Below are 10,783 nucleotides of genomic sequence, written 5' to 3'. Positions count from 1 at the left end.
CGGACAGCGCTGGCTCTTCGGCTTTGAAACGGAGATGAGCACCGCAACCCTAGAGTCGAATTCGACTGGCTTTCAAGCAAGGGAAACCTTTACCTAAGCAGAGACTAGATGGCCATCTGACAGCAATGTGAATTCTGTGAACTCGGGCAAATCATGAGTAGGGAGGGCACAAAGGGTTGCCTCAGTGCTCAGTTCTCGCGGGCCTTCCTTACACGCCCAGAGAAATGCTGATTGCCATTTTGGGGTCAGGCAGCAATTTTTCTCCAGGCCAGTTTGGCCAGGGATCCTGGAGGGTTTTTTTGCCATCTTCTGAGTATGGAGCAGGGGTCACTGGGGTGTGTGTGGGGGAGGTATTTGTGAATTTCCTGCATTGTTCAGGGGGTTGGACTAGATGACCCTGGAAGTCCCTTCAACTCTATGATTCCGTGATTCTGTCAGTGCTTAGTTCTCGCGGCCCTTTCTTACACACCCAGGGAAATGCTGATTGCCACTTTCAGGTCAGGAAGCAATTTTTCCCCAGGCCAGTTTGCCCGGGGATCCTGGAGGTGTTTTTTTCTTTTTCTTTTCTCCCCCCCACCCCTTTTTTGCCATCTTCTGGGAACGGAGGTGTGGACTAGATGACCTTGGAGGTCCCTTCCAACTCTATGATTCTATGTGGGCTTTTGCCCAGCAGGGCTTCTGATTGGCATTTGGAGAGTAAATTGGTTGTGCTTCCCAGGGGTCATTGTGTAGAAAAAGAGGTGCAGGAGCTCATTAGCATAACTCATTTGCATATGCCACACCCCCTGACATCACCGGAAGTGTGTCAGAAGGCAACACCCACCGCTCAGGCTCCAGTGGTCCCGGGGCCCGTGGACCCTTTTTTGGTTTGTAGCCATTGGGGGGGGGGGGACATGCAGATCTGCCCTCGCAGAGGAGGGAGAGCTTGTACCGGAACAAAACTTGGTCTTAAAGGTGCCACTGGACTGTTTTGGATTGCTAGCTATCGGGGGGGGGGGGGAACATGTAGATCTGTCCTGGCAGAGGAGGGAGAGCTTGTACCTGAATAAGACTTGGTCTTAAAGGTGCCACTGGACTGTTTTGGATTGCTAGCTATTGGGGGGGAAGGGGACGTGCAGATCTCACAGAGGAGGGAGAGCTTGTACCTGAATAAAACTTGGTCTTAAAGGTGCCACTGGACTGTTTTGGACTGGGGGTCTGGGGGGGAGCTCTGCAGCTTACCTGGCTGCTTCTTGCTCTGACTGAGGGCTGCTGGGAGCAGGGGGCGGGGCTTGTTGCATGTGCCCGCCCCCTGGGCTCCTTACTGCCGGAGCTCCGCTCCTGTGCGCTCCTGCAGGAAACGAGCCCTGGTGCTACCCCCACAGCTGACACCACAGCGCAAAGACCTTCACTGCGTGAGACAGGATGCCATTTTATGGCAGCCATTTTGTTGCTGCCCACACCATGCCGTGTCAGGATTCCCGAGGTGCCCACAGGCTCAAAAGAGTTGGGGACCCCTGAGTTAGGGTGTTAGACTGAGTTAGGGTGTTAGACTGCCATGGAAGCTCGTTGGGTGACCTTTGGCCCGTCTACATGGCTCTCCCCTGGTCCATTTTATCCCCAGCCCTGCGAGGTAGGAGAGAGTGGCTGGCCCCAGGTCCCCCAGTGAGATTCACAGGCTGCTGAGTGTGGATTCTGCAGTCTTAGATGCAGGGGCGTAGCCAGAAAATGTTGATTGGTGGGGCAGGGGGAAATCTGGGGGAGGGGGTCACCACAGCCATGCCTGCGGCTCCTCTTGCAGCAGCAGCAGAAGGCGCTGCAGCTCCACTGCGACCCCTAGTCCTCCCCTAGTCCTCTCGATTGGAGAGACTCGATTCCGGGCTGCATTTCTGTGTAAGCCAGGGGCTTTCTGACTCTCCCTCTTTTGCATTTTGCAAGTTTCTTTTATTCGTTGCAATTTTTCTTTTTTATTTTCTTTTATTGCAGCTTTAAGAACCTGCTTGTTTTTCAGCCTGGGAAAAAAGGGGGGGGGATTAGACTGACACTTCCCTCGCTGTGCCTGGGGTCATTTTGGAGCATCCACACGCATCGTACATTTGGATGTTACATTTGATGTTACCTGCCCTGAGCCTGTTTGGGAAGGGCGGGATATAAATTTTAAAAAATAAATAAAATCTAAACATTTAAAAATGGATTTTTAAAAATTTCTCATGGATCTTTCTCTGAGGGGGCAGCGCTAATCTGTGGGGGGCACTGACTCCAAATGCCCCCCATGGCTGTGGGCCTGCTTAGATGGGCTTCTGGCTTGATGCAGCAAGGCTCGCCCACAGGGTTTTATGTAGCCAGAGTCCTGGTCCTGAAGAGAGACTGTTTTGCCACGGGAATGGGGCTGTGTGTCTCCAGAAATCTGTTCTGTTACTAACGGGCTCCCCTTCATTTCCCCCTCCTCTTCCCATCTGCCTTCTTGACGCCCCCTCCTTCCAGGCTGAGCGGGCTCTCCCCTTTCTTGGGAGACAACGACACGGAAACCCTGAACAACGTTCTGGCGTCCAACTGGTATTTTGACGAGGAAGCCTTTGAGGGCATCTCCGAGGAAGCCAAGGACTTCGTCTCCCATTTGATCATCAAGGAGAAAAGGTGGGGGCCTAGTCAAGGGGCAGGAGCGCAGGGTCTCGTAAGTAGTAGCCCCCGGAGAGGGCAGGGTTGTCAACCTCCAGGCGGTGCCTGGAGCCATGCTCCCTCTAAGCTGTGGAGCCTTGTGAGCAAAAATTCTACGTTGTGAGCTATGGGCATTAAAGTTGTGAGCGAGCGATTCAGCTACTGCAGAAATGAGTTTGCTCAGGAGCCATCCTTCCTGAGCTGAGACAAAAATCTGTGAGCCGGAGGCTAACAAACAGTGAGCTAGCTCACACTAACTCAGCTTAGAGGGAACACTGGCCTGGAGATCTCCCAGAAATTGTGGTTGATCCCCAAGCAACAGAGATCCATTCCCCTGGGGAAAATGGCTGCTTTGGAGGGGGGACTGAAGAGCCTCCCCAAATTCTGCCTTCTCCAGGCTCCACCCCCAAATCTCCAAGAATTTCACAAGCCAGAGTTGACATCCCTAACTCACCAGTTTGGTGTAGTGGTTAAGAGCGCGGACTCTAGTCTGGGAGAACCGGGTTTGATTCCCCACTCCTCCACTTGCACCTGCTGGATGACCTTGGGTCAGTCACAAGTTCTCTCAGAGCTGTTCTCTCACGAGCAGTTGTCTCAGAGATCTCTCCAGTCCATTTAGTGTCGTGGTTAAGAGATGTGGACTCTGATCTGGGAGAACCGGGTTTGATTCCCCACTCCTCCACATGCAGCTGCTGGATGACCTCGGGTCAGTCACAAGTTCTCTCAGAGCTGTGTTCTCTCAGGAGCAGTTCTCGAGAGTGCTCTCTCAGCCCTACCTACCTCACAGAGAGTCTGTTGTGGGGAGAGGAAGGGAAAGGAGATTGTAAGCCGCTCTGAGACTCCAAGAGAAGGGCGGTGTATAAATCCAATCTCTTCTTCTTTCTCTTCTTCTTCCCTTCTGTGTATACTAAGTGTTGAAAACGTTTCGGAAGACCAATGCTCTCTCTAAGCTGTGGAGTCTTGTGAGCAAACATTCTACTTTGTGAGTTTCTGGCATTAAGGTTGTGTGAGCGAGCGTTTTGGCTGCTGCCTAAATTAGTTTGCTCTGGAGCCCTCCTTCCTGAGCGAAAATGAAAATGAGTGAGCTGGAGGCTCAAAAACGGTGGGCTGGCTCACACTCACTCAGCTTAGAGGGAACAATGGAAGAGACCCTGGTTCCCTGCACCACTGCAATCTGTAGAAATGGGGGGGATGGACGGACAGAAAAGACCTATTGGTCCTCAGCCCTTTTTTTAACCTGGGGGAAGAGTAGCATTTATTTGGATCTCAGGATCAAGACTTAGTCAATCCTAAAAGAAATCAACACTGACTTTGAAAAGTACTCACCACTTGCACCTGCTGGATGACCTTGGGTCAGTCACAAGTTCTCTCAGAGCTGTTCTCTCACGAGCAGTTCTCTCAGAGATCTCTCAGCCCCACCTACAGCTCCACAGTCCATTTAGTGTCATGGTTAAGAGATGTGGACTCTGATCTGGGAGAACCGGGTTTGATTCCCCACTCCTCCACATGCAGCTGCTGGATGACCTCGGGTCAGTCACAAGTTCTCTCAGAGCTGTGTTCTCTCAGGAGCAGTTCTCGAGAGTGCTCTCTCAGCCCTACCTACCTCACAGAGAGTCTGTTGTGGGGAGGGGAAGGGAAAGGAGATTGTAAGCCGCTCTGAGACTCCAAGAGAAGGGCGGTGTATAAATCCAATCTCTTCTTCTTTCTCTTCTTCTTCCCTTCTGTGTATACTAAGTGTTGAAAACGTTTCGGAAGACCAATGCTCTCTCTAAGCTGTGGAGTCTTGTGAGCAAACATTCTACTTTGTGAGTTTCTGGCATTAAGGTTGTGTGAGCGAGCGTTTTGGCTGCTGCCTAAATTAGTTTGCTCTGGAGCCCTCCTTCCTGAGCGAAAACGAAAATGTGTGAGCCGGAGGCTCAAAAACTGTGAGCTGGCTCACACTCACTCAGCTTAGAGGGAACAATGGAAGAGACCCTAGTTCCCTGCACCACGGCAATCTGTAGAAATGGGGGGACGGACGGACAGAAAAGACCTGTTGGTCCCCAGCCCTTTTTTTAACCTGGGGGAAGAGAAGCATTTATTTGGATCTCAGGATCAAGACTTGGGCTGAAATTCTATGGTCTTACTCAGAAGTAAGGCCCACGAAGCACAAGTCAAGCTGCCAAATGCAATTGAGGTTAAGCCCTTGTTTTAGGGTTGCCAGGTCTGGGTCAGAAAACACCTGGAGACTTAGGGGGTGGATCCAGGAGAGGGCGGGGTTTGGGGAGGGGAGGGGCCTCAGCAGGGTCCAAGGCCACAATAGAGTCCACCCTCCGAAGTAGCCATTTTCTCCAGGGGGAGCTGATCTCTGTCAGCGCTGGGGATCAGTTGAAAAAGCGGGGGATCCTCGGGCCCCACCTGGAGGCTGGCAGCCCTAGTTTGGGGAGGGGAGGGACTTAAATGCCATAGAGTCTGCCTTCCCGAACAGCCGCTTTCTCCAGGTGAACTGATCTCGGTCGCCTGGAGATCAGTTGTCGTCCTAGGAGATCTCCAGTCCCCACCTTGAGGTTGGCTACCCTACCTTGTCTTCTCTTGTTGATTTCCCCCCCCTCTTTTTTTGGTGAGTTTAAAAAGGTAAAGGTAAAGGTTCCCTTGCTCGAAAGCCAGTCAAGTCCGACTCTAGGGTTGCGGTGCTCATCTCCGTTTCCAAGCCGAAGAGCCAGCACTGTCCGAAGACGTCTCCGTGGTCATGTGGCCGGCATGACTAAACACCAAGGCACACTGAACGCTGTTCCCTTACCACCGAAGTTGTACCTATTTATCTACTTGCAATTTCTTGCTTTCGAACTGCTACGTTGGCAGGACGTGCTTAATTGTCCCCCATTTAGATCAATAGAGCCAGCAGTTGCTGAGCTGGGCTGGGGGCACTCACAGTTGCTTCCAGGGGAGCAGCTGAGGAACTAATTGGCAAAATCCATCTTTTTTTCTCTTTTTATTCTCCCCAGACAGACGTCGGTCTGAAGCAACCAAACAAAATCTGAGTCCAGTGGCACCTTTAAGACCAGCAAAGTTTTATCCACGGGATTTTATTTATCGAATAAAATTATTTAATTTGATTTATTTTATTGAATACAACTTCGTTGGTCTTCAAGGCGTCACGGGACCCACACTTTATTCTCCCCAAACGTCCAGCTTTCCTTTTCTAGGCTGTGGGAAGAAAAGCTCCCCAGTTTTTTCTCAGGAAGTTCAGGGTGTTTGATCTTGGTTCTGACTGGGGTCGTGGAGGGTGGGGAGAGCTCTCTGGAGCAGGGCTCTGCTTACAATGAAACCACCATCATCCTAAGCAATTATACGGTGCTTGAAAACACTTGAAAATATCTCGGGGTCAAAGTCAATGTGCAGGGAGGATTCCTGTGTATTTGTTCACGTGTTTCATGATGTTTGAAGCAGCGGGTGTTCCCTTGTTTCAACTGGACACAGTGGGCGATTCTGCATCTAGCATTCGCTCCACATTTTTCTCAACTGGGGGCGATTCTGCATTGGGTTTTCCCTCTGTTGTTTTACCAAACCCATCCTGGAACAGAAATTCCCCTCTGCATTGCATGCCGCTTTCACTTTCTTTGACCATCAGATTTTATGGTGCCTTCTGCATAGCTTTATGGCCGTTCAGGGGTGACTATGCAGTCAGTACAGCCTTGCCACAGGGTATTCGAATGTGGTTTTGAGCCACATCTTTTCCCTCCCAACTGAGAAAATGTGGAGCGAATGCTAGATGCAGAATTGCCTTGGGAGGAAAAGGTGCCGCTCACAGCCACATTCAAATACCTCGGGGCAATGCCATACTGACTCCATGTCACCCCTGAAAGGCCATAAATCTAAGTAGAAGGTACCATAAAACCCGATGATCAAAGAAAGTGAAAGCGGCATGCAATGCAGAGGGTACCATAAAATCCGATGAGCAACGAAAGTGAAAGTGACATGCAATGCAGAGGGTACAATAAAATCCGATGATCAAAGAAAGTGAAAGCAGCATGCAATGCAAAGGGTACCATAAAACCCGATAATCAAAGAAAGTGAAAGCAGCATGCAATGCAGAAGATACCATAAAACCCAATAATCAAAGAAAGTGAAAGCGGCATGCAATGCAGAGGGTACCATAAAATCCGATGAGCAAAGAAAGTGAAAGCGGCATGCAATGCAGAGGGTACAATAAAATCCGATGAGCAAAGAAAGCGAAAGCGGCATGCAATGCAGAGGGTACAATAAAATCCGATGAGCAAAGAAAGTGAAAGCAATGCAGAAGATGCAATGCAGAAAGTGCAATGCAGAAGATACCATAAAACCCAATAATTAAAGAAAGCGAAAGCGGCATGCAATGCAGAGGGTACCATAAAATCAGATGATCAAAGAAAGTGAAAGCGGCATGCAACGCAGAGGGGAATTTGTGTTCCAACGAGGGTTTCGTAAAGCAACAGAGGGAAAAGCCAATGCAGAATCGCCCAGTGTGTGAGCGAGGGGCGCTGAAGCATGCCTGCTCCTGCACCTCTCTTCTTTGTGCTCTGTTAGCTGAAGCGTTTTTCTTCCATCTTTTGGTTCCGGAAGCCAGTCAGTAGCCACATCAGTTCACACGTACCCCCTCTCAGTGGAACAAACCGTGGCTCCCCCGGGACACCTCAGGGTAGGGGAACAGCACACAGAAGGCAAGTCTGAGTCCCTTTCCCCTGTGCACTTCGATCTGGATCCAAACTGGGCCCCTGCGTGCTTAGGAAGCATGAGACGCCTAGCCCCTGCCTGTGACTTCACCCAGGGATATACCCAGGAAATATCAAGTGTACACGGGAACACACGGAGCTGCCTTATACTGAATCTGGACGCTTGGTCCATCAAAGGCTGTTTCCGCATTGGCTTTTCCCTCCATTGTTTTATGAAACCCATGTTGGAATAGAAATTCCCCTCTGGATTGCATGCTGGTGTCACTTCCTTTGATTAGCGGGTTTTATGGTAACTCCTTTGATCACTGGATTTTATTGTACCTTCTGCATAGATTCATAACCGTTTTACGGCCATTCAGGGGTAACTTTGCAGTCAGTACGGCGTTGCCCCGGGGTATTTGGATGTGATCAGGGGTCATGTCGTAGAAAAAGAGGTGCAGAAGCTCATTAGCATAACTCATTAGCATAACTTATTTGCATATGCCACACCCCCTGACATCACCGGAAGTGTGTCAGCAGGCAACACCCACCGCTCAGGTGCCACTGGACTGTTTTGGGCCGGGGGGGGGGGCTCTGCAACTTACCTGGCTGCTTCTTGCTCTGACTGAGGGCTGCTGGGAGCCCAGGGGGTGGGGCTTGTTGCATGTGCCCGCCCCCGGGCTCTTTACTGCCAGAGCTCCGCTCCTGTGCACTCCCGCAGGAAATGACCCCTGGCCTTTGAGTCCATTTGCAGGGAGCTGCGCTTAGAGGACGAAGGGCCAAAGTAGGAGTCCGGCAGAGTGAAGTGAAAAGATGCTGGGAGTGGGGGGAGGGGGGCTGAAGGCCGGGGTACGTGTCAGGGAACAGCAGCTGGGGATTCGGGGGCACAGCCCCACCCCGGCAGTGGCTGCCTCGTAATTTCTCTCTCCGCCTCCCTATAGCAAGCGTTTGAATGCCGCACAGTGTCTCCAGCACCCCTGGCTCAACAACCTGGCGGAAAAGGCCAAACGGGTCAACCGGCGATTAAAATCCCAGGTCCTGCTCCGGAAATACGTCATGCGGAGGCGCTGGAAGGTAATGGAGGGGGTCTGCACGTTATGGGGCGGGGGAAGAGGCGGTGGTTGCTGTATTTGATATCTGGGGCCTCCTGTGTGGCCTGGTTCACCTAAGCGAGTCATCTAAAGCTCCAGGATCTGCAGGTAGCTTTCTGTTGTTGCACCTGCTTTTGCCTTGGAGATCCCCCTTCCTGGGGGAAGTGACTGGAGAAGGGATTGCGGGTGACACGACTAGCAGCCAATCAATGCTGTGCGTAGCCACCTGCGTCCACAAATGACTTTCTCAGAGTTTAGCTTTGTAAAATGATGCCGTGTTTCAGGATGAATGAGGTTCAGGGGACTCCAGGTCAGTCCCCATCGTTGTATCTGTGTAGATCCAGTTTGGTGTCGTGGTTAGGAGCGCGGACTCTAATCTGGGAGAACCGGGTTTGATTCCCCACTTCTCCACATGCAGCTGCTGGTGTGACCTTGGGTCAGTCACAAGTTCTCTCAGAGCTGTTCTCTCAGGAGCAGTTCTCTAAAGAGCTCTCTCAGCCCCACCTACCTCACAGGGTGTCTGTTGTGGGGAGGGGAAGGGACAGGAGATTGTAAGCTGCTATGAGACTCCTTCAGGTAGTGAAGAGTGGGGTATAAATCCAATCTTCTTCTCCTTACCTTCTCCTTCTCACAAAACAAATTAAAATCCACACCGATTGGCAGAACTGATTCACTTTCTGGAATTCCATTTTCATTCAAGCCGAACATTTGATTTAAAAAACAAATGCAGAACACCTGCAGCCTTGCTTATCAGTTTTCGATTTCGACCGCCCATGCCTCTTGTGTCATTGTTTTGTTTTGTTTTTGAATCCACCCTGCAGAAAAACTTCATTGGCGTTTGCGCTGCTAACCGATTCAAGAAGATCACCAGCTCAGGGGCCCTGACCGCCCTGGGGGTCTGAGCACGGGGGTGGTGGTGGTCCTGGAACTGGGTGGAGACTGAGCGACACTTGAATGGAAGGGAGAAGACCTGCGAGGGGGGAACTCGAACTGTGTGCCATGTCCCGCAACCTGGGAACTGCCTCCCCAAAGGGAACGGAGCCCGCCACGGATGACAGGCCGCTTCCTGCAGCGTCCCAGAGAACTTGGAGGAGGGGGTGAAGGGCTGGTTGTGCCCGTTGTTGAAGGTTTGCTCCGTCTCTTGTCCGAGAGCCCTCCCCCCAGCTCTGCTGACATGAGCCTCGTTCTCCGGCTGAACTGCACTCGGGACGCGCTGCTGCCGATCAGGTCCCGCTTCTGGACCCGACTCTCCTCACGCCCCTGCTGCCGAGAGAGTCACTTCTGCATACCTCACTGAGTGCCAGACAGAACGATGGCTGCCCCACCCACAACACAGTCCCAGATCCAGTCTTGGCTCATGTCTCCTTTTTGCCTCCGGCCCCGCGGTCGAAAGCGCCCCCCCCCCGCGCGCGACTTCGCCGCTCTGCGTTTCCCCTTGTGACCAGTCTGTCTCGATAGGCCTCTGGCTGGTACCGACTGGGATCTCTTCTTGCATTGCTGCTGCTGGGTTTTTCTTCCTCTGAAATGTCCGCTCCCTTCTGCTGCGGGAGAGGGCTCGCCTTGAGCTAGGGGCCTTTGCTTTCCTCTGGCCGCTGCCCAAAGTGGCTGTACGGGTTTTATCGTGTTAGACTAGACCCAGGGCTATTTTTGGGCAGGAACGCACAGGAACGGAGTTCCGGCTGGCTCCCGAGTTGGCCACGCCCAGCAGGAACTCATTAGCATAACAGGCCACACCCAACAGCAGGAACTCATTAGGATTGGCTACATCAGGGGTGTGTGGCCTAACATGCAAATGAGTTCCTGCTACCAAAAAAGGCCCTGGGTTTTGACAACAACCAAGGTCAACAGAATAACAAGCAAAAGGTGGGTGTGGCTGGATGACCACACTTCTGGTAACATGGGGGTGCGGCCTAATGTGCTAATGAGCTGTGCTGTCAGGGGTGTGGTCCAATATGCTAATGAGTTCCTGCTATTGGGTGTGGCCTATTATGCTAATGAGTTCCTGCTGGGATTTTTCTACAAAAAGAGCCCTGCTAGACCCTAACCTTTCTGAGCCTGGAACCTGGGGATCCCCTGGAATTATAGCTCATCTCCAGACGACAGAGATCAGTTCCCCTAGAGAAAATGGATGCTTCGGAGGGTGGACTCTGTGGCGCTGTGCCCCACTGAGGTCCCTGTCCTCCCCGGGCTCCACCCCCAAATCTCCAGGAGTTTCCTGACCTGGATCTGGCAACCCCACCCCCCATCCCCTCCCGGTGGCTAAGGGGAACCTGGCAACTCTAGTCCTGCGGGCACATTTGGAATCCTTCCAGAGCAGGGTGGGTGCAGCCACAAAACGGCTGCCACAAAATGGCCGCCGCATGAGGTGGAGCCGGCCTCATAATG

General features: G+C 52.0%; 1 protein-coding gene across 1 annotated transcript in view; it reads left to right on the top strand.

Moving 5' to 3' along the window:
- The window catches only part of MYLK2 (myosin light chain kinase 2), a 69,459-nt gene extending 59,364 nt beyond the window's left edge, over positions 1–10,095 (top strand). The window contains 3 exon segments of the mRNA XM_015418942.1: positions 2,464–2,616; positions 8,249–8,381; positions 9,220–10,095. Coding sequence (XP_015274428.1) covers positions 2,464–2,616; positions 8,249–8,381; positions 9,220–9,300 — 367 coding nt within the window. The 3' untranslated portion in view covers positions 9,301–10,095.
- The last annotated feature ends 688 nt before the right edge of the window (positions 10,096–10,783 follow it).

This window comes from Gekko japonicus, unplaced genomic scaffold (genome assembly GCF_001447785.1).
Source record: "Gekko japonicus isolate JY-2015 unplaced genomic scaffold, Gekko_japonicus_V1.1 scaffold2617, whole genome shotgun sequence".
Taxonomy (NCBI): domain Eukaryota; kingdom Metazoa; phylum Chordata; class Lepidosauria; order Squamata; family Gekkonidae; genus Gekko; species Gekko japonicus.
This window is presented reverse-complemented; position numbering and strand designations above follow the sequence as displayed.